At 38.6% G+C, this 24,839-nt stretch overlaps 1 protein-coding gene across 1 annotated transcript in view; it reads left to right on the top strand.

Annotated features, from left to right (window-relative positions):
- The first annotated feature begins 8,023 nt into the window (after positions 1–8,023).
- Positions 8,024–24,839, top strand: part of flii (FLII actin remodeling protein) — a 39,229-nt gene continuing 22,413 nt past the window's right edge. The window contains 11 exon segments of the mRNA XM_061905206.1: positions 8,024–8,176; positions 12,149–12,259; positions 16,778–16,849; positions 18,021–18,101; positions 18,185–18,432; positions 19,673–19,776; positions 19,852–20,027; positions 20,110–20,267; positions 20,372–20,456; positions 22,822–22,969; positions 23,076–23,206. Coding sequence (XP_061761190.1) covers positions 8,114–8,176; positions 12,149–12,259; positions 16,778–16,849; positions 18,021–18,101; positions 18,185–18,432; positions 19,673–19,776; positions 19,852–20,027; positions 20,110–20,267; positions 20,372–20,456; positions 22,822–22,969; positions 23,076–23,206 — 1,377 coding nt within the window. The 5' untranslated portion in view covers positions 8,024–8,113.

Below are 24,839 nucleotides of genomic sequence, written 5' to 3'. Positions count from 1 at the left end.
TACATCCCATTTTGGCTCTTTCAAAATAAAACAATTGGCGTATAAAAGCCACGAAAAAACATCGCCAATTTCTGGTGTATTTTGAAGGGAAAGTATATACTTCCGGTATTTACGTTTACTGGAGAATGACAGGGCAAATTCTGCATGTGCGTGTATTTGTTTTCCATGCAGAAAGTGGAAATGTTGATTGAGCGCGGAAATGTTCGTACTACGAAATATATGACGTTAAATGACGCAAAGGTGGCTGTTGTGAACTGTAGGTGACCACTGGGTGACGCTGTGTGCTTAAAGTGTTTGAGGCTACATTTCTAAGCGGAAGGGGGCGGTAATGAGCAAAATGTACTCTATATGTAAAAGAAGAAGTGTCCAACCAAAATAGCCCAAGTTTTTATTTTTTCATTTTATTTTACAAACTTTAATTTATAATATGCAACATCAAGAAATGATAATAAAAAAACAAGTAAAAAAACAGCGCCAGGGGGTTGTAAACTAAATAAATCAGGGGTCACCAAGGACCAGATGAGTCGCCCGCTGGCCTGTTCTAAAAATAGCTCAAATAGCAGCACTTACCAGTGAGCTGCCTCTATTTTTCAAATTGTATTTATTTACTAGCAAGCTGGTTTCGCTTTGCTCGACATTTTTAATTCTAAGAGAGACAAAACTCAAATAGAATTTGAAAATCAAATACATTTTTTAAAGACTTGGTCTTCACTTGTTTAAATAAATTTATTTATTTTTTTACTTTGCTTCTTATAAATTTCAGAAAGACAATTTTAAAGAAAAGTACAACCTTAAAAATGATTTTAGGATTTTTAAACACATATACCTTTTTACCTTTTCCTGACAATTTAAACCAATGTTCAAGTGTATGTATTGTTTTTATTGTAAATAATAATAAATTGATTTTAATTTAATTCTTCATTTTAGCTTCTGTTTTTTCGACAAAATATATTTGTGAAATATTTCTTCAAACTTATTATGATTAAAATTCAAAAAAAATATTCTGGCAAGTCTAGAAAATCTTTAGAATCAAATTTAAATCTTTTTTCAAAGTCTTTTTAATTTCTTATTAAAAAACAATTAATAATGACTTGTCTTTGTTAGAAATATAGCTTGGTCCAATTTGTTATATATTCTAACAAAATGCAGATTGGACTTTAACCTATTTAAAACATGTCACCAAAATTCTAAAATTAATCTTAATCAGGAAAAATTACTAATGATGTTCCATAAATTATTTTTAAATTTTTTTCAAAAAGATTCAAATTAGCTAGTTTTACTCTTCTTTTTTTCGGTTGAATTTTGAATTTTAAAGAGTCGAAATTGAAGATAAACTATGTTTCAAAATTTAAATTTCATTTTTTCCTGTTTTCTCCTCTTTTAAACCGTTCAATTAAGTGTTTTTTTCATAATTTATTCTCTACAAAAAACTTCCATGAAAGGAAAAAAAATGTACGACGGAATGACGGACAGAAATGCCCATTTTTTTAATATATATAGATTCATTTATTTATTAAAGGTAAATTGAGCAAATTGGCTATTTCTGGCAATTTATTTAAGTGTGTATCAAACTGGTAGCCCTTGGCATTAATCAGTACCCAAGAAGTAACTCTTGCTTTCAAAAAGGTTGGTGAGCCCTGCAATAAAGTAACTAAAATAGAATGCAAAATAAGTGTGATGAAAAATGTTCCAACAAATATTTAAGGGCAGGTTTAGTGAGAGAATATTTTCCAGGCACAGTTCATGGACAAAATATCCTGAAAGAGTTTACAAAAGTTGAGCTAAAGGCCGACTGAAATGAGATGTTCTTATTTAAACGGGGATAGCAGGTCCATTCTATGTGTCATACTTCATCATTTTGCGATATTGCCATATTTTTGCTGAAAGGATTTAGTAGAGAACATCCACGATAAAGTTTGCAACTTTTGGTCGCTAATAAAAAAGCCTTGCCTGTACCGGAAGTAGCAGACGATGTGGGCGTGACGTCACGGGTTGTGGAGCTCCTCACATCTGAACATTGTTTACAATCATGGCCACCAGCAGCGAGAGCGATTCGGACCGGGAAAGCGAGGATTTCCCCATTAATTTGACCGAGGATGAAAGATTCGTGGATGAGGAAAGTGAGAGTGAAGGACTAGGAAAAAAAAAAGACCATACAGTGGGAGCGATTCAGATGTTATTAAGACAAATTTACTAGGATAATTCTGTAAAATCCCTTCTCTGTTTATTGCGTTACTAGTGTTTTAGTGAGATTATATGGTCGTACCTGTACAACCTGAAGGTCGGCCCCGCACCTTTCTTCAGCACCAGTTGACGGGTGGTTTTGATTGATTGATTGATACTTTTATTAGTAGATTGCACAGTACAGTACATATTCCGTACAATTGACCACTAAATGGTAACACCCGAAGCCTATCACTGCCCTTCGCAAGGGACCCTCTTCGAAACACGATCTTTCGAAATGATCGCTGCATAATACACTGTACTTTGTGTGTGTGGTCCAATCCAACCGCGTTCGCTTGACATCTCTGTTCCATAGTGAAGCTTCACCGTCATCTTTCGGGAATGTAAACAATGAAACACCTGCTGCGTTTGTGTTGCTAAAGGCGTCCGCAATACACCGCTTCCCACCTACAGCTTTCTTCTTTGACGTATCCATTATTCATTGAACAAATTGCAAAAGATTCAGCAACACAAATGTCCAGAATACTGTGGAATTTTGCGATGAAAACAGACGAGTTAATAGCTGGAACAAAATGTCCTGAACAATCCGTGACGTCACGCGCATACGTCATCATACCGAGACGTTCCGCAGGATATTTCGGTGCGAAATTTGAAATTGCAATTTCGTAAACTAAAAAGGCCGTATTGGCATGTGTTGCAATGTTAATATTTCATCATTGATGTATAAACTATCGGTAGTAGTGGCTTTCAGTCGGCTTTTGAGCTAAGGAAAATAAGGACAAGATTTATTACACACCCAATTCTTCCCAAAATTAAAGAAATACAATTTAAAATAATTAATGGAATATACACCCTTCCAGGGATTGTTTGAAACTTAAATTTAACATGGAGGTTGATGGCTGTTATATCTATGTCAATCATCTGTGTGTGGAATGTGAGAGTGTGCATGTGTTTTGGGAAGATATCAGAAATTGGCTGAGAGACAAGGGTGTGGCGATGTCCCCATTCTCTAAAGAGGAGATCACATTTGGTATTTTTGTAAACGTCTGTAACATAATAATGTTTGTCAACTTTATTATGCGCCAGGTTAAATTTTTTCTACATAAATGTCGATTTATGAAAGAAAGGTCTACATTTTCTAATTGTCTTATTGAGTTACAATGATCAATTCAATATTGGAGGATGATTTAGAGCAGTGTTTTTCAACCACCGTGCCGCAGCACACTAGAGTACCATGAGATATTGTTTGGTGTGCCGTGGGAAATTATGTCATTTCACCTAATTGGTTATAAAAACTTGGAGAAGGCATTGGACCGTGTCCCTCGGGAAGTCCTGTGGGGAGTGCTCAGAGAGTATGGGGTACCGGACTGTCTTATTGTGGCGGTCCACTCCCTGTACGATCAGTGCCAGAGCTTGGTCCGCATTGCTGGCAGTAAGTCGGACACGTTTCCAGTGAGGGTTGGACTCCGCCAAGGCTGTCCTTTCTCACCGATTCTGTTCATAACTTTTATGGACAGAATTTCTGGGCGCAGTCAAGGCGTTGAGGGGTTCCAGTTTGGTGGCTGCGGGATTAAGTCTCTGCTTTTTGCAGATGATGTGGTCCTGATGGCTTCATCTGGCCGGGATCTTCAGCTCTCACTGGATCGGTTCGCAGCCGAGTGTGAAGCGACTGGAATGAGAATCAGCACCTCCAAGTCCGAGTCCATGGTTCTCGCCCGGAAAAGGGTGGAGTGCCATCTCCGGGTTGGGGAGGAGACCCTGCCCCAAGTGGAGGAGTTCAAGTACCTAGGAGTCTTGTTCACGAGTGGGGGGAGAGTGGATGGTGAGATCGACAGGCGGATCGGTGCGGCGTCTTCAGTAATGCGGACGTTGTATCGATCCGTTGTGGTGAAGAAGGAGCTGAGCCGGAAGGCAAAGCTCTCAATTTACCGGTCGATCTACGTTCCCATCCTCACCTATGGTCATGAGCTTTGGGTCATGACCGAAAGGATAAGATCACGGGTACAAGCGGCCGAAATGAGTTTGGGTCTCTCCCTCAGAGATAGGGTGAGAAGCTCTGTCATCCGGGAGGAACTCAAAGTAAAGCCGCTGCTCCTCCACATGGAGAGGAGCCAGATGAGGTGGTTCGGGCATCTGGTCAGGATGCCACCCGAACGCCTCCCTAGGGAGGTGTTTAGGGCACGTCCAACCGGTAGGAGGCCACGGGGAAGACCCAGGACACGTTGGGAAGACTATGTCTCCCGGCTGGCCTGGGAACGCCTCGGGATCCCCCGGGAAGAGCTAGACGAAGTGGCTGGGGAGAGGGAAGTCTGGGCGTCCCTGCTTAGGCTGTTGCCCCCATGACCCGACCTCGGATAAGCGGAAGATGATGGATGGTTATAAAAATATTTTTTTCAAATCAATAACCATAATTCGCAAATATTGTGCCGTTGTAGAGTGTCTGTGCTTTCTAGAGCAGTGTTTTTCAACCACTGTGCCGCGGCATAGTAGTGTGCCGTGAGATACAGTCCGGTGTGCCGTGGAAAATTATTTAATTTTACCGATTTGAGTTAAAAATATTTTTTGCAAACCGGTAATTATAGTCTGCAAATTATATGTTGTTGTAGAGCAGGGGTAGGGAACTTTTGGCTTTAGAGCCAGATGTGGCTCTTTTGATGACTACATCTGGCTCTCAGATAGCTGATATTGCATAACAGTAAATAACAAATAATTCCGCTGGCAATCACAGTTTCAAAAATAACGTTCAAAATATAAAACATTCTCATGCATTTTAATCCATCCATCCGGTTTCTACCGCGCCTGTTCAAGAAGTCGCATTAATGGTGAGAAGTATTTTATTTTTTGTTGGTTAGCTTCAGAATAACCATGTTATTAAAATGAATAAGAGACTTATTATAAATGTTGGTCTCACTTAAAAATGAACGCATTTAGTTGTATTCAGTCTTAAAAAAAATATTATATGGCTCTTACGGAAATACTTTTTAAAATATTTGGCTTGTGTGGCTCTCTCAGTCAAAAAGGTTCCCGGCCACTGTTGTAGAATGTCAGTGCTGCCTAGAGCGAGGCAGAGTAACCGTGTAATACTCTTCCATACCAGTAGGTGGCAGCAGGTAGTTAATTGCTTTTTAGATGTCGGGAACAGCGGGAGGCAGCGTGCAGGTAAAAAGGTATCTAATGCTTGAACCAAAAATAAAGAAAAGGTGAGTGTCACTAAGAAAAGGCATTGAAGATTAGGGAAGGCTATGCAGAACAAAACTGAACTGGCTACAAAGTCAACAAAAACAGAATGCTGGACAACAGCAAAGACTTACTGCGGAGCAAAGATAATGTACATCCGAACATGACATGTCAATCAACAAAGAAGGATAAAAACCACTGAAATATTCTCAATTGCTAAAACAAAGTAGATGCAGGAAATATCGCTCAGAGGAGGACATGAAACTGCTACAGGAAAATACCAAAAAAAAGAGAGAAAAAGCCACCAAAATAGAAGCACGAGACAAGAAGTAAAACACCACACACAGGTAAACTGCAAACAAGTCCAAATAAGTCAGGGTGTGATGTGACAGGTGGTGACAGTACACCTACTTTGAGACAAGAGCTGTAGTCGTGGATGCTTGGTTATGCTTTAAAGTCATATCCAACAATTGTGACAACCACTTTTTACTGTCAACTCATTTTCGTTTTTTAACGATTTCTGCTGGACAGGTAGTGTGCAAAAAATGCGCCTTGGCTCAAAAGGTTGAAAAACACTGATTCAGAGTACAAACCCCGTTTCCATATGAGTTGGGAAATTGTGTTAGATGTAAATATAAACAGAATACAATGATTTGCAAATCCTTTTCAACCCATATTCAGTTGAATATGCTACAAAGACAACATATTTGATGTTCAAACTCATAAACATTTTTTTTGTGTGCAAATAATCATTAACTTTAGTATTTGATGCCGGCAACACGTGACAAAGAAGTTGGGAAAGGTGGCAATAAATACTGATAAAGTTGAGGAATGCTCATCAAACACTTATTTGGAACATCCCACAGGTGTGCAGGCTAATTGGGAACAGGTGGGTGCCATGATTGGGTATAAAAACAGCTTCCATGAAATGCTAAGTAATTCACAAACAAGGATGGGGCGAGGTACACCCCTTTGTCCACAACTGCGTGAGCAAATAGTCAAACAGTTTAAGAACAACCTTTCTCAAAGTGCAATTGCAAGAAATTGAGGGATTTCAACATCTACGGTCTACGCGTACCCCTGGGGGTACTTGAAGGTACGCCAAGGGGTACGTGAGTTAGTTTTTTTAAATGTTAAAAGAGCAACAATTCAAAAATCCATCCATCCATTCATCCATCCATCCATTTTCTTCCGCTTATCCGAGGTCGGGTCGCGGGGGCAACAGCCTAAGCAGGGAAACCCAGACTTCCCTCTCCCCAGCCACTTGGTCTAGCTCTTCCCGGGGGATCCCGAGGCGTTCCCAGGCCAGCCGGGAGACATAGTCTTCCCAACGTGTCCTGGGTCTTCCCCGTGGCCTCCTACCGGTTGGACGTGCCCAAAACACCTCCCGAGGGAGGCGTTCGGGTGGCATCCTGACCAGATGCCCGAACCACCTCATCTGGCTCCTCTCCATGTGGAGGAGCAGCGGCTTTACTTTGAGTTCCTCCCGGATGGCAGAGCTTCTCACCCTATCTCTAAGGGAGAGACCCAAACTCATTTGGGCCGCTTGTACCCGTGATCTTATCCTTTCGGTCATGACCCAAAGCTCATGACCATAGGTGAGGATGGGAACGTAGATCGACCGGTAAATTGAGAGCTTTGCCTTCCGGCTCAGCTCCTTCTTCACCACAACGGATCGATACAACGTCCGCATTACTGAAGACGCCGCACCGATCCGCCTGTCGATCTCACCATCCACTCTTCCCCCAAAAATCCTTTATCTTTATCTTCCCACGTTGGGAAGACTATGTCTCCCAGCTGGCCTGGGAACGCCTCGGGATCCCCCGGGAAGAGCTAGACGAAGTGGCTGGGGAGAGGGAAGTCTGGGTTTCCCTGCTTAGGTTGTTGCCCCCGCGACCCGACCTCGGATAAGCGGAAGAAGATGGATGGATGGATTTATCAATATATTTATTGAATAATACTTCAACAAAATATGAATGTAAGTTCATAAACTGTGAAAATACTGAGTGTTGACAGCTTGATTTTTTTGTGGACATGTTCCAGAAATATGCGATGAGGTGGCGACTTGTCGAGGGTGTGCACCGCCTTCCGCCCGATTGGAGCTGAGATAGGCACCAGCGCCCCCGTGACCCCAAAGGGAATAAGCGGTAGAAAATGGATGGATGGATGTTCCATAAATATTGATGTTAAAGACTTATTTTTTTGTGTAGAAATGTTTAGAATGAAGTTGATGAATCCAGATGGATCTCTATTACAATCCCCAAAGAGGGCACTTTAAGTTAATGATTACTTCTATGTGTAGAATTAATTTATAATTGAATCACTGGTTTATTTTTCAACAAGTTTTTACTTATTTTTATTTATTTTTTTGAAAATAGTTCAAGAAAGACCACTGCAAATGAGCAATATTTTGAACTGTTAGACAATTTCATAAATCAGAAACTGATGACATAGAGTTGATTTTACTTCTTTGTCTCTTTTATTCAACCAAGAACGCTTTGCTCTGATTAGGGGGTACTTGAATTAAAACAATGTTCTCATCACTGAAAAAAGGTTGACAACCACTGCGTTAAATGACGTGTTTTTTTAAGGCTACATGTCAAAGCGGAAGGGGGCGGTAATGAGCAAAGAAGTACTCCATATGAAAAAAGGGGGCGGTAATGAGCAGAGATGTACTCTATATGAAAAAGAAGAAGCCGCCAACCAAAATAGACGGAGGAGACTGAGCAGCGGGTGACGTCACCGAGCAGAAATGGCTGCCACCGGAGTTCTTCCCTTTATAAGAGGGGTAGACCTCAGTGGGAACGACTTTAAAGTAAGATTTTCCACCTCTTTTCCAATGTCTATTGTGGCTTTTGACTGATAGTTCGCTTCGACGTCGAATTAGCGAGTAAACTGAAGGCTGAATCTCACCAAAACATTAGCTTAGCCAACATGTCAGCTGGGCGTTAGCCAGTTGTCTGACATGACTGTTAAGTTAATATTTTAACTAGTTAACTAATTATCTGACATGACTGTTAAGTTAATATTTTAACTAGTTAACTAATTATCTGACATGACTGTTAAGTTAATATTTTAACTAGTTAACTAATTATCTGACATGACTGTTAAGTTAATATTTTAACTAGTTAACTAATTATCTGACATGACTGTTAAGTTAATATTTTAACTAGTTAACTAATTATCTGACATGACTGTTAAGTTAACATTTTAACTAGTTAACTAATCATCTGACATGACTGTTAAGTTAAATATGTTAACTAATTATCTGACATGACTGTTAAGTCAAACATGTTTACCAGTCAACTAATTATCTGACATGACTGTTAAGTCAAACATGTTAACTAGTTAAATAATTATCTGACATGACTGTTAAGTTAAACATGTTAACTAATTATCTGACATGACTGTTAAGTCAAACATGTTTACCAGTCAACTAATTATCTGACATGACTGTTAAGTTAAACATGTTAACTAATTATCTGACATGACTGTTAAGTCAAACATGTTAACTAGTTAAATAATCATCTGACATGACTGTTAAGTTAAACATGTTAACTAATTATCTGACATGACTGTTAAGTCAAACATGTTTACCAGTCAACTAATTATCTGACATGACTGTTAAGTTAAACATGTTAACTAGTTATCTGACATGAATGGTAAGTTAAACATGTTAACTAGTTATCAGACATGAATGTTACGTTGAACATGTTAACTAGTTATCTGACATGACTGTTAAGTCAAACATGTTAACTAGTTAGTCAGTTATCTGACATGACTGTTAAGTTAAACATGTTAACTAGTTAACCAGTTATCTTTCATGACTGTTAAGTTAAACATTTTAACTAGTTAACCAGTTATCTGACATGACTGTTAGGTCAAACATGTTTACTAGTGGTCTGACATGACTTAAGTTAAAAACATTAACTAGTTAACTAGTTATTTGACATGACTTAAGTCAAACATGTTAACTAGTTATCTGACATGACTGTTAAGTTAAACATGTTAACTAGTTCTCTGACACTAATGTTACGTTGAACATGTTAACTAGTTATCTGACATGACTGTTAAGTCAAACATGTTAACTAGTTATCTGACATGAATGGTAAGTTAAACATGTTAACTAGTTATCTGACATGAATGTTACGTTGAACATGTTAACTAGTTATCTGACATGACTGTTAAGTCAAACATGTTAACTAATTAGTCAGTTATCTGACATGACTGTTAAGTCAAACATGTTAACTAGTTAGTCAGTTATCTGATATGACTGTTAAGTTAAACATGTTAACCAGTTATCTGACATCAATCAATGATTATTTATATAGCCCTAAATCACTAGTGTCTCAAAGGGCTGCACAAACCACAAGGACATCCTCGGTAGAGCCCACATAAGGGCAAGGAAAAACTCACACCCAGTGGGACGTCAACAATGATGACTATGAGAAACCTCAGAGAGGACCGCATATGTGGGCAACCCCCCCCCCCCTCTAGGGGACCGAAAGCAATGGATGTCGAGCGGGTCTAACATAATACTGTGAAAGTCCAATCCATAGTGGATCCAACACACCCGTGAGAGTCCAGTCCAAAGCAGATCCAACACAGTAGCGAGAGTTCTGTCCAAAGTGAAGCAAACAGGAAACCATCCCAAGTGGAGGCGAATCAGCAGCGCAGAGATGTCCCCAACCGATACACAGGCGAGCGGTCCATCCTGGGTCCCGACTCTGGACGCGCGGTCCATTCTGGGTCCCGACTCTGGACAGCCAGTACTTCCTCCATGGCCACCGGACCGGACCCCCTCCGCAAGGGAGGAGGGACATAGGAGAAAAAGAAAAGAAACGGCAGATCAACTGGTCTAAAAAGAGGGTCTATTTAAAGGCTAGAGTATACAAATGAGTTTTAAGGTGAGACTTAAATGCTTCTACTGAGGTAGCATCTCAAACTGTTACCGGGAGGGCATTCCAGAGTACTGGAGCCCGAACGGAAAACGCTCAATAGCCCGCAGACTTTTTTTGGGCTCTGGGAATCACTAATAAGCCGGAGTCTTTTGAAGGCAGATTTCTTGCCGGGACATATGGTACAATACAATCGGCAAGAAAGGATGGAGCTAGACCGTGTAGTATTTTATACGTAAGTAGTAAAACCTTAAAGTCACATCTTAAGTGCACAGGAAGCCAGTGCAGGTGAGCCAGTATAGGTATATATGTATGTATATATGTATATAAAGGTATATACAGTATAGGTGTATATGTATGTATGTATGTATATATATAAAGGTATATACAGTACAGGTATATATGTATGTATATATGTATATAAAGGTATATACAGTATAGGTATATATGTATGTATATATGTATATAAAGGTATATACAGTACAGGCGTAATATGATCAAATTTTCTTGTTCTTGTCAAAAGTTTAGCAGACGCATTTTGTACCAACTGTAATCTTTTAATGCTAGACATGGGGAGACCCGAAAATAATACGTTACAGTAATGACTGTAAAGTCAAACATGTTAGCCAGTTATCTGACATGACTGATGTTAGCCAGTTTTCCAGATATCTGACATGACTGTAAAGTCGAACATGTTAGCCAATTATCCAGATATCTGACATGAAGCAGCACTGTAAAGTCAAACATGTTAGCCAGTTATCCAGATATTGGACATGAATATGAAGTTAAACATGTTAGCCAGTTATCCAGATATTGGACATGAATATGAAGTCAAACATGTTAGCCAGTTATCCAGATATTGGACATGAATATGAAGTTAAACATGTTAGCCAGTTATCCAGATATTGGACATGACTATAAACCATGGCCTCAAATTTGGAGATGCTGATCCTCATTCCAGCCGCTGAACACTCTGCTGCGAACCGATCCAGTGAGAGTTGAAGGTCATGAACCGATGGTGCCATCAGGACCACATCATTTGCAAACAGCAGTGACGCAACCTTTAGCCCCCCCCCGAGACGTATACCCTCTCCGCCATGGTCACCACTCTGCTTGGAAATCCTGTATATGAAAATCACAAACAGGGTAGGTGACAGAGCGCAACCCTGGCGGAGACCAACCCCCACTGGAAATAAATCCGACCTGTATCCAAGTCCCCGGACACAACTCTCGCTTTGGTTGTACCGAGATTGGATAACCTTCAGCAGAGTCCCCCTCAGCACCTCCCACTGGATCTCCCGGTCATACGCCTTCTCCAAATCCTTGGATATCCAAGACCTTGGATAAGCGGAAGAAAATAAATGCATCAGATATGTCAAATTTAAATTTCATGTTAGCCTTAAATAATATGATATTAAAGCTGTGGGTTTGAGTTTGCAAGTTGACTACGTTGTACAAGTTACTTGTTGTCTATCATCGGTCAATTTCAGGTAGACTAACATTATCATATCATCTTTTAGGAGCTTTAGTTATTTAATTGGTAAATAGATTATACATGTATAGAGCTTTTCTACCTTCGAGATACTCAAAGCGCTTTGACACTATTTCCACATTGACACACACATTCACACACTTGTGGCACTAACCACGACCCATCAGGAGCAAGGGTGAACTGTCTTGCCCAAGGACACAACAAACGTGACTAGGACGGCAGAAGGTGGGCTCGAACCTAGAATCCTCAAGTGTATGACACGGCCGCTTTATTACCCGAGCCACATCGTTCCAGTTAACCTATCGGCTTCTGTGTTGGAAGAAGGCATTGAATTAGTCCATCCTGATATGTTCATTTGTACATATCTCAACATATTTGCTTCCTCTGTGTCTTTCAGGGTGGGTATTTCCCAGAACATGTCAAATCCATGAGCAGCTTGCGATGGCTCAAACTGAACAGGACAGGGCTGTGTTACCTCCCAGAGGAGCTTTCCTCTCTACAAAAGCTGGTGAGAACTTAGAAGATCAAATGTAACATTTGTGTAGTTTTTTTAATCCAGTGTTTTTAATGGGAAACTGCACTTTGTTGGAAGTTTATCTATCAAATCTTTTCACCAGAAAAGAACATGTATGTCTTTCCCTTTTTTTGCAGACTTCATGGCAACAACTACTACTATTACTAATCATTGCAGACTTCATGACAACTACTACTGTTACTAATCATTGCAGACTTCATGACAACTACTACTATTACTAATCATTGCAGACTTCATGACAACTACTACTGTTACTAATCATTGCAGACTTCATGACAACAACTACTACTGTTACTAATCATTGCAGACTTCATGACAACTACTACTGTTACTAATCATTGCAGACTTCATGACAACAATTACTACTGTTACTAATCATTGCAGACTTCATGACAACAACTACTATTACTAATCATTGCAGACTTCATGACAACTACTACTGTTACTAATCATTGCAGACTTCATGACAACAATTACTACTGTTACTAATCATTGCAGACTTCATGACAACAACTACTACTGTTAGTAATCATTGCAGACTTCATGACAACTACTACTGTTACTAATCATTGCAGACTTCATGACAACAACTACTGTTACTAATCATTGCAGACTTCATGACAACAACTACTACTATTACTAATCATTGCAGACTTCATGACAACTACTACTGTTACTAATCATTGCAGACTTCATGACAACAACTACTACTATTACTAATCATTGCAGACTTCATGACAACTACTACTACTATTACTAATCATTGCAGACTTCATGACAACAACTACTGTTACTAATCATTGCAGACTTCATGACAACAACTACTACTATTACTAATCATTGCAGACTTCATGACAACTACTACTGTTACTAATCATTGCAGACTTTATGACAACTACTACTGTTTTTAATCATTGCAGACTTCATGACAACGACTGTTACTAATCATTGCAAACTTCATGACAACTACTACTGTTACTAATCATTGCAAACTTCATGACAACTACTACTGTTACTAATCATTGCAGACTTCATGACAACTACTACTGTTTTTAATCATTGCAAACTTCATGACAACTACTACTGTTACTAATCATTGCAGACTTCATGACAACTACTACTGTTTTTAATCATTGCAGACTTCATGACAACAACTACTACTGTTACTAATCATTGTAGACTTTATGACAACTACTACTGTTTTTAATCATTGCAGACTTCATGACAACTACTACTGTTACTAATCATTGCAGACTTCATGAAAACTACTACTGTTTTTAATCATTGCAGACTTCATGACAACAACTACTACTGTTACTAATCATTGTAGACTTTATGACAACTACTACTGTTTTTAATCATTGCAGACTTCATGACAACTACTACTGTTACTAATCATTGCAGACTTCATGACAACTACTACTGTTACTAATCATTGCAGACTTCATGACAACAACTACTACTGTTACTAATCATTGTAGACTTTATGACAACTACTACTGTTTTTAATCATTGCGGACTTCATGACAACTACTACTGTTACTAATCATTGCAGACTTCATGACAACTACTACTGTTACTAATCATTGCAAACTTCATGACAACTACTACTACTATTACTAATCATTGCAGACTTCATGACAACAACTACTACTCTTACTAATCATTGCAGACTTCATGACATCTACTACTGTTACTAATCATTGCAGACTTCATGACAACTACTACTGTTACTAATCATTGCAGACTTCATGACAACTACTACTGTTACTAATCATTGCAGACTTCATGACAACTACTACTGTTACTAATCATTGCAGACTTCATGACAACTACTACTGTTACTAATCATTGCAGACTTCATGACAACTAGTACTGTTACTAATCATTGCAGACTTCATGACAACTACTACTACTGTTACTAATCATTGCAGACTTCATGACAACTACTACTGTTACTAATCATTGCAGACTTCATGACAACTACTACTGTTTTTAATCATTGCAAACTTCATGACAACTACTACTGTTACTAATCATTGCAGACTTCATGACAACTACTACTGTTTTTAATCATTGCAGACTTCATGACAACAACTACTACTGTTACTAATCATTGCAGACTTCATGACAACTACTACTACTGTTACTAATCATTGCAGACTTCATGACAACAACTACTACTATTACTAATTATTGCAGACTTCATGACAACAACTACTACCGTTACTAATCATTGCAGACTTCATGACAACAATTACTACTGTTACTAATCATTGCAGACTTCATGACAACAATTACTACTGTTACTAATCATTGCAGACTTCATGACAACTACTACTACATTACTAATTATTGAAAACTTTATGACAACTACTACTGTTACTAATCATTGCAGACTTTATGACAACTACTACTGTTACTAATCATTGCAGACTTCATGAGAGCCAACGACGACTACTTTGGTACAAATGACGAACCAGAGCCTTATATTTTTGAGCCTGAATATACGGAGGATAAGCTATAAGTTTTAAAAAGCTGAGTGATAAGCAGATCCAGCAAATAGCACAATTGCTAAGTGCTAAACGAGAAATACAAACTACAAACATTTTAAAACAATCACTTACTGTACAGTCTCTGACTGGGATGATTGTATCCTCCCGTTTCGAAGAAGAATTACCAGTAATCCTAAAATTCATGCAGCTAAAAGAAGAAAAAAAGGAGGGTGAAAACGAGCAACTTTTTGTGTCTTTCACTCCATCGCTGAGGTTGATTGTCAAAGTAGATCAACTTCTTAGTGTATCGCCACAACGTTCTACCATACACCTGAGAGGCATGATTTATAATCTAGAATTAACTTTTATCAATTTAAATGCTATGCAGGAGCTCCCGTATTTTCCGGACTATATAGTGCACCAGTCTAAAAGCCACCACCACTAAATTTTACAGAGAGAAAAAAAATATTTTCATATATTAGCCGCAGATATACAGTATACGTTGTGAAATGAGGTATTTACACAGAATTTTTTTGTAAATGTTTATTTACATACCTTAATCAGGGTATCCGCATGGTCTTAAAAAGTCTTACATACAATAAATGCAGAGACCCTGTTAATTGTTTCTAAACGGTGTCTCTAACATGGCAGTAAAACTGCAGATCAAACAAAATATAAGTCATCGTCATGGACCCACCAGCTGCGGAAGCTAGCTTTCCAATCAGTAAAACGGACTCAATAACTCCACGTGACATCTTGATGAATTTGCTGGTGAATTTGTGAAACTGAAACGATACAAAAAGAATGCCGTTATAAAGTAATAATACCAACCCAGACACTCGTAAACAGGTTAGCACATTAGCCAATGTTAACGACCCTAGATTCATATCATTATGAAAACACGTACAAATGTTTGAAAGCATTTTTACAGATACAACACATGGGAAGGTTAAATAAGTATAAATTGTTTTACTTATACTGTAAACCTTACAAACGTTGCTTGGAGTGATGAATTAGGAATCCGTACAAGTAGAAGACCAAATGGGACTTAAACTTCCAGATCAAAGGAATTTGCATTCACTCAGCAGCACCCGCAGTGAGAGAACTCGTCCAAAAGATAGCGCCATAGCACAAACAACAACACACCATTTAAGTGTATTTGTTTTAATGAAATCTTTCAGCGAAGGAAACACTTTAAATTAGCTGCACCATTTTATAAGCCGCAGGGTTCAAAGCGTAGGAAAAAAGTAGCGGCTTATAGTCTGTCATTTCCAGTAGTTATCTAGCCAAAAGTAGTTCTTCTGCGTTAGCACCAATAATAACCAAATCGCTAATACTTGGTCATGATGCAGGTTCCAACCTGTAAATTGAGTATTGTTGGCGGTTGTTAGATGTTTTTTTGTAGAAGACTTCACGGGCTCAATAAATTACTCCCATTACTATCGTACTTGCTGTATATTACACATTAGAATGCATAGAAAAAGAAAACGAGGTGTTTACTTGTCTTACATAGGGATTGTGAATGATAAACAAAAATCCAAAAAAGTGCAGTTCCTCTTTAAGGGAAATTGCAGCATGTTGGTGTAATCATTGTGGTACCCTCTGACCTACTATATGCGTATTGTCTGTCATGGCCCATTGCATAACAATGTTCCTCAAAACATACTCGTTTGTACATTCAAATTGCATCAACTGATTTCCTTGTTAAAAAGTAATCTGGGTAATTGTTTTGCTTAAATGGTCCTCATCTCTAAAAGGATTATCTTGGCCAGCTGTGTGAGTGTTTTGTTTACTCTTACATCACGTGGGTAAATAAGATTAGTTTGCTTTTTTAACTAACACTCACTGTTTTGGGCAAATTTTAGTGGTTACCTAATTTAGCTTGAAATGTCCTGTAAAAGTCACAAGTGCAAATATTATTATTCCCAATTTGGTGTTGAATTTATATCACTTTTTAAGTAAAGGATTAAATTAGTGTTTTTTTTTTCTTCTACAGGAGCATCTTTCAGTGAGCCACAACAGCTTGACCACATTGCACGGGGAGCTGTCCAGTTTGCCAAACCTGAGGGTAAATAACAAGCATATGGACACAATACTTTATAGTCTTACACAAACTGTTCTGGGGCGCCACTCAACTTGTAGTTAAACTTTTTCACAATAGAAATAATACATTGTGTAATTACTCGAGTGGAGGAATAGTACCAAAGGCAAATTGACCTAATGCATACATTCTTAAAATTCAGATGAAAGTGTATGTTCATTGCACAAAAAATAAATATTTAAAATGTATTTCCCATGAATTCATTTTAGTACAAAACATGCATCAAGAATAAAGAAGTATAACATTGTTTCACATAAATAAAAAAGTGTGGAGAAAAATGTTTAATGGGAGGGCCTCCAAATAAAATTCTGCCATTTTAGCCTGTGCCCTGGGGATCAACCATTTAATGTTTTGCATCACAAAGACAGCACAAACCCTGGCTTCCACCTGTTTGGCCTGCTACCATCAGGCAGGCGCTACAGGTGCATCAGAGCCAGAACAAACAGGTTCAGAGACAGCTTCTTTCCCAGAGCTGTCACCATCTTGAACTCTTAACAATATCCTACCTTAATACCTTACTGTGCAATACGAGTGCATTACGTCCGACACTGATTGTTATTTATTACTCCAGTACTCTTTTCTTGCTCTGTATATTGTACAGTATTGTGTATTTCTATAGTGTTTTGTATATTGTACAGGATTGCTTATCATTTGTATTGGATAGTCGACTGTTCATTTCAATTGTTAGTTTTAAATGCTATGCAGGAGCTCCCGTATTTTCCGGACTATAGAGTGCACCAGTCTAAAAGCCACACCCACTAAATTTTACAGAGAAAAACAAATATTTTCATATAATAGCAGCAGATATAAACGTTGTGAAATGAGATATTTACACAGAAATATTTTATAAATGTTTATTTACATACCTTAATCAGGGTATCCGCATGGTTTTAAAAAGTCTTACATACAGTAAATGCAGAGACCCTGTTAATTGTTTCTAAACGGTGTCTGTAACATGGCAGTATTTATATTTACCCCATATTTGTTCCCACCACCGCACCTTAAGCTGGAGTCCTTAATCTCGTTATATGCAAATATAATGACAATAAAGTCCATTCTATTCTATTCTATTCTTCTATTTAGGGAAGTTTGATTTTAATATAGTATAAATTCCCTAAATATACTTCTGTTTGTGTAGGCTGTGGTTGCACGTGCCAACAACCTAAAAAACTCTGGAGTCCCCGATGACATCTTTGAGCTTGAGGACCTGTCTGTGCTGGTATGCACATTTTTGTCAGAATTTCAACCTCCTATGATCTTTTAATGACACTTTTGAATGACTCACACATTCTGCTCCTGCAGGATTTGAGCTACAATCAGCTGACAGAGATCCCCAGGGACCTTGAGAACAGCCGGAACATGCTGGTGCTCAATCTGAGCCACAATGGCATCGATTTAATTCCCAACCAGCTGTTCATTAACCTGACAGACCTGCTGTATCTGGACCTCAGTGACAACAAGCTGGACAGCCTGCCTCCCCAGATGAGACGCCTGGTCCACTTGCAGACCCTCATCCTAAATAACAACCCACTGATGCATGCCCAGTTGCGGTAAGTATGGAGCAACTTTACCCTAAACAGGGCTCAATAGGACATGTGATTTTGCAAAGCATTGTTTACATGGCCGTAGTGTGTTCGCTGTACTGTGAGAGAGGAAGCAACAAACTGGATAAAAGCGAAGTGAATTGTATTTATATAGTGCTTTTCTCTCGTGACTCAAAGCGCTTTACATAGTGAAACCCAATATCTAAGTTAGATTTAAACCAGTGTGGGTGGCACTGGGAGCAGGTGGGTAAAGTGTCTTGCCCAAGGACACAATGGAAGTTACTAGGATGGTGGAAGGGGGGATCGAACCTAGAACTCTCAAGTTCCTGGCACGGCCACTCTACCAACCGAGCTATACCGCCCCAAAAATGGATCGTATTAGCAATTATTATATAATGCAGCCGTTTGAGACACTTGTGATTTAGGGCTATATAAATAAACATTGATTGATTAAAAAATCAAAGGACCTTATCTAGACAAACTGGATCCTATTCCAAAGGCCCCTTCAAGAAATAAGTAAAATTGGTGGAATTGATCGGTATGAGCACATTCAATGAACAAAAGCAGGTTCATAAATAGGTTTTCCCTGGGAAAAAAAGCACAAGGCCATTATTACTTTTAAAATATGGTGCTTGTTTTCCGACAAGAATATTCATTCATTTTCATGCTTACCCATGACTAAAAGTAGACAGACACCACAGCCTATGAAATGTTACGTGTAAAACAGAATAACACATGCTTTGATTCAAACTTAGCAATTGTAAAACTGCCATGAACACACCAACATGTGTCGGTTGATGGCATTAAAAGTGATCTTTAGTAGCCCTTTTTTTTTTTAGCTCACTAAACCGATTTCCTTGGATTTGCTTCCACACTGGAAATGAGAAAAATCTCTCCAAATACTTTTCTTATTTGAACAATTGTGGCAGTTAATGATACAACACGGTCGCACCATGTTTGGAATTGTTTAAGAAAAGAATTAGACTTCAGGACAAAGTATTGCACACAGGCACATAAATAAGCTATTAAAATGCCCACAAAACCGTTTACTATGTCACTTTTTAAAGCCCTGAAGTCAATTTCTGAAATGTGTACATCATTAAATCCTCACTCCTTTGCAAAAGGGAATAGGGAAACAGACTTATAACACATGACATTATGCATGTATTGTACCCACTTATACAGTGCCATGCCTATTAGTCCCATTGTAAAACAATTCCTTGTGGTTATTCCTGCATGTGAGCAGCCAGTTGCCTGCCATGGTTGCGCTACAAACTCTCCACCTGAGGAATACCCAGAGAACACAGAGCAACATGCCCACAAGCCTGGAAGGTCTCCTGCAGTTGGCAGGTAGTGCACTTAAAATGTGGAAAAGCTTCAGATTTGGTGTTCTAGCCACTAACTTTCCTTCGGTGTCCCCTACAGATGTTGACCTGTCCTGTAATGACCTGACTCGGGTACCTGAGTGCCTCTACACACTGGGAAATTTGAAAAGACTCAACCTGAGTAGTAATCAAATCTCCGAACTGTCGCTGTGCATTGACCAGTGGACCCAACTTGAGACACTCAACCTTAGCCGGAACCAGCTCACCTCATTGCCTGTAAGGCATGACCTAAATATAAAATACATTTCATCTTATAGCTCAAATAACAAGATAAATTGCTTTATCATTTTTCTTCCAGTCGGCAATCTGTAAACTGCCGAAACTGAAAAAGCTGTATGTGAACTCCAACAAACTGGACTTTGACGGGGTGCCACCTGGTGTGGGCAAGCTATCCAATCTCATTGAGTTTATGGCTGCCAACAACAACCTGGAGCTCATCCCTGAGGGACTCTGTAGGTAAGTAGTAACTGACCTATGTTGGTATTTTATGCGGTACACACGCCATTTAATCACGACACGTTTATATTCACCCAAGTGTTTGCTTTGGTTCTGTTTTGCAGGTGTGGCAACCTGAAGAAGCTAGTGCTGAACAAAAACCGCCTAGTGACACTGCCAGAGGCCATTCATTTCTTGACCGACTTAGAGGTATGATGCATAGCTCACGAGAAGGCTACCGTATTTTCTGGGCTGTATAGCGCACCTGTATTTTAGTTGAATCCATCAAGTTTTAGAATAATTTATACATTTTTTTTACATACCTATATTCGCCAGACCTGACAATAAGCCACAGGTATATACCGTTGTGAAAGGTTTTTGTAAATGTTTATTTATATACCTTAATTGTTTCCAAACGGTGCCTATCGCACAGCTGATCAAACAGTCATGGACCCACTGGCTGCAGAAATTATCTCTCCTATCAGCTACACAGACTCTAACTCCACGGTGACGTTTTGGTGCATTTACAAAACTGAACCAATACATAAAGAATGCCATTGGGAGTGAATAATGCTAACACAGACACTTGTAAACGTGTTAGCATATTCGCTAATGCTGGCCACGCTATATTGATTATATCACAATGGCACATACAAATAATTATGCATGAAAGCACTCCTACAGCCATCACACATTTGGGGGGGTTAAGTATGAAATAATTGTTTTAGTTATATTGTAAAACCTACCAACGTTGCTTGGAGTGATGATTAAAGAATCCTTTCAAACAAACGCTACGGACAAATAGTCGACCAAATGGGATTTCAAACAGTAACAAACCCTTTCAGTGTCTGTTGGTGTTATTTAAAAACTTTGCTGAATACAAAACATTATGGCCGTTAGCAATGAAAAATCCATAAATTAGCCTCTTTTTTTTATTAGCCCCAGGGTTCAAAGCATAAGACAAAAGTAGCAGCTTATATTCAAGCACTGCAGTCCCTTATATCTTTGATAGAGGTGTTAAATTATTGCGTTGATTGGGATTGATTAATTGCAGCCGTATTTAGCGTGTCACATTTTTTTAATTGTTACTTTACGTACAGCAAGTAATTGTTGCTGTGACACTTTTTATAAGTAATGCATCCATTTCAATTGTTTATTACTTGATGCACTAATTTGTTACATGTTATTTATACAAAAAAGTGCACTAACCGCATTTTTTAATAACTTTTGCAATATATAAGAAGTTATTACAAAATGCATTCCAGAATTGGAATAAAATGCGACTGAAAATTACAAAATGTGGCGTTATGAGATGAAAATGTAATAATTATTACATAATACGTCGTTACAAGGTATTTGTTTACCATCTAAGCAGTTTAACTGCGGAGTCGCGTTGCAGCCTCAGCTAACGTCAGCAGCAAATATGTTTAGCAAGACATACAATTAGCTCTTCACCTAACTGAACTGAAGAACCCCCCGGGCACAAGACCTCTATATCAGCATTTTTAGGACTTAAAGCCTATGAAGAAGAAATAAGAGACATGTCAGCATAGCCTGTTTGTCCTTCGTAGCCATTGTGGAGAATGCATATATTTTTCAGAGTTCTTTCTTTAGTCATATTCATGTTTAAAGCAGCTAATATTTTCCCATGTGTACTCTTTTTGCTTGTATTCTATGTCCGCAAGTAAACTGTGCTTTACCTTGAAGGGGTTGGAATGTGGGAGTATAGCATACTCACTTTTACCTTATCAGTATTAGAACAATGAGGCTGTATTCCTTTCTGGGCAGGTTCGCGGGCTGTTTTCTTATTCAATAAGTTTTCCTTTTCTGTTTGGCTTTCAAACCGCTTCTAGATGCCGCTATTAACGGACTGTAGGACTGGTCTCCTAAAGCTTTAGTAAAACTTGATAATATTCCTATTCTGTCTTTATGGTCCTTCTTACTCTGCATATATGTCATCTGAGAAAACTTGGGATTGACCCGTGACTTGTATTCCCTGAGAGGAAGGCTGGTCAGACGCAAAAATATGATGAACAATTATATTTTTGATGTTCTACTTTAACTTGCAGCACTGTGATTGATGGTTGTGTTTAATTGTTCTCTTATTATCTGAAGCAGAAAAAGCATCAATTTCAATGTTCAATATGTGCTCGTGTATTTCTCAGAAAGTTTTATTTTTTTATTTTTTTTCGATGTGTTAATAACGTCAGCAATTTTATATGCACCTGATATTTTATTTCAGTAAATGGGAAAGGCTGCATTCTCTTCAATTCTGTTAAACAATTGCTTCATGGAGCCTCTTTTTTTTTTGGTTATTAATATTTAGATCCGCTACAATAATGCATTTAAATGAAAAAAGTCTAGGACTTTTTTTTTTAAATATATATATATATATATATATATATATATATATATATATATATATATATATATATATATATAATTTTATTTTTTATTTTTTAGGTGGGATTAAAAATATAGATTAATTAATTTTGATCTGTAATTATTTAATCACACTTTTTTTTTCTTGTTTTTAAAAAGTTTGACAGCACTCCTATTTCCTGTTTCTTTGTAGATTCTGGATGTGCGTGAGAACCCCAACCTGGTGATGCCTCCCAAACCAGTAGACAGAGCAACAGAGTGGTACAACATTGACTTCTCCCTTCCAAACCAGTTGCGACTAGCTGGGGCCTCGCCTGCCACTGTCGCCGCTGCTGGAGGAGGCGAGTGCTTCTGCACAAAATGCACTTTAGTTCGACACATTCACAGCCAACTAGCCTATTTACTCACTGCAACCTTCCATGGGTTTATTGGTACTTGTGTGTGCAGGGGCCAGCCCCAGAGATCCCCTGGCGAGAAAGATGAGGCTAAGAAGGAGAAAGGACTGTTCTCAGGATGATCAGGCCCAGCAGGTGTTGAAGGGCATGAGTGATGTTGCACAGGAAAAGAAGAACATGGAGGTGAGTAACGGAGTTATGTTTGAACTAGGGCTGGGCGATATGGCCTTTTATCAATATCTCGATATTTTTATGCCATGTCACGATACACCATATATATACATATATATATACATTTTTTTCCTTAGCCTTGAATGAACACTTGATACATATAATCACACCAGTCCTGTATGATGATTATGTGTCTACATTAAAACATTCTTGTTCATACTTCATTAATTTATGCTAATTTAAAACTTTCATGCAGAAAGGGAAACCACAAATAAGTCAATTTAGCAAAAGTGTGTTTATTAAGCAGTGGCACGAACATTCATGTCATTTCCAAAACAGAAAGTACAAGATAGTCAGAGACATTTTAAAACAAGCTATTAGTGCACTTTTGTGCATGATGTCACTAAGATGACTTATCAAAACAACACGAAATTAAAGTACACTTTTTGTACAGAACACCACTACAATACCGTATTTTTCCGCACTATATGGCGCATCTAAAAACCTCAAATTTTCTGGAAAGCTGACAGTGCGCCTTATAATCCGGTGCGCCTTGTATATGGACCAATATTGAGCCACAACAGGTCTCGCAACTACGGTAAGCAGCCACCAACTTCATTTTCCCCCTTAGAAGAAGAAGTGCGCTTCTTCTTCTACGATAAGCAGCCCCCGACTTAATTTTCCCCCGAAGAAGAAGTGCGCTTTTTCTTCTACGATAAGCAGCCGCCGATCTTATTTTCCCTCGTAGAAGAAGCACGCGGTGCATGCTGGGATATATGACTGCGGGAGGCGTGCCGTTTCTATGTGTTTATGTAAAGACCCCAAAATGGCTCCTATTAAGAGACACGCTTGCTACGTTTAAAGTCAAGGTGATCAGTCACACAGTAGAACACGGGAATAGAGCAGCAGCGAGAGAATTTAATATTAACAGCAGCGACACTGACTCGCTTAATGACGACTTCGACGGATGCCGTATTTGCCCAACTTTTTAATTCGGACACTGAAGAAGCAGAATTTGAGGGATTCGTGGATGAGGAATAACTTAATAAAGTGAGCTTTGCATGTTTATTTTGTGTCTTGTGTTGTGTGACATTATCGTTTGAGGAACGTTGAGTTATTGATATATTATTGCTTTGCACTATTTCGAGTGTTACTATATTGTGATTGCACTAACGTTTGATTTACCGTAACAGTATCAGACTGTTTTGTACGTGTTTATTGAAGCGGGTAAAATAATAAAACAGCTGTTTATTAATTTTGGGAGTGAACGGAGTTGTCAGAACGCTGGTTTGTAATCTATTAGTAAAGTTTGACTGACCTTTCTGACTGTTTTGTTGACATTCTCTTTTGCGCAGCTCTATTTAAAGGATGCATAACGTAACCGCAGCCTCTACTGTAGCATCTATTCTATGCGCCCTATAATGCCGTGCGCCTTATAGAAGAACAAAGTTTTAAAATAGGCCATTCATTGAAGGTGCGCCTTATAGTGCGGAAAATACGGTAGTTTAAAACAAAGTGCACTTTTGTGCATGATGTCACACAAGATATTTCAATTACTGTTAAATAAAAATGAGCTGCATAATCGGAAATCAAATACTGTATGTCCTTCGCTGTGTAGTAGGTTCCTGCAGACATTATCTCCTTC

This window comes from Nerophis ophidion, linkage group LG07 (assembly GCF_033978795.1).
Source record: "Nerophis ophidion isolate RoL-2023_Sa linkage group LG07, RoL_Noph_v1.0, whole genome shotgun sequence".
NCBI classification, from domain to species: Eukaryota; Metazoa; Chordata; class Actinopteri; order Syngnathiformes; family Syngnathidae; genus Nerophis; species Nerophis ophidion.
This window is presented reverse-complemented; position numbering and strand designations above follow the sequence as displayed.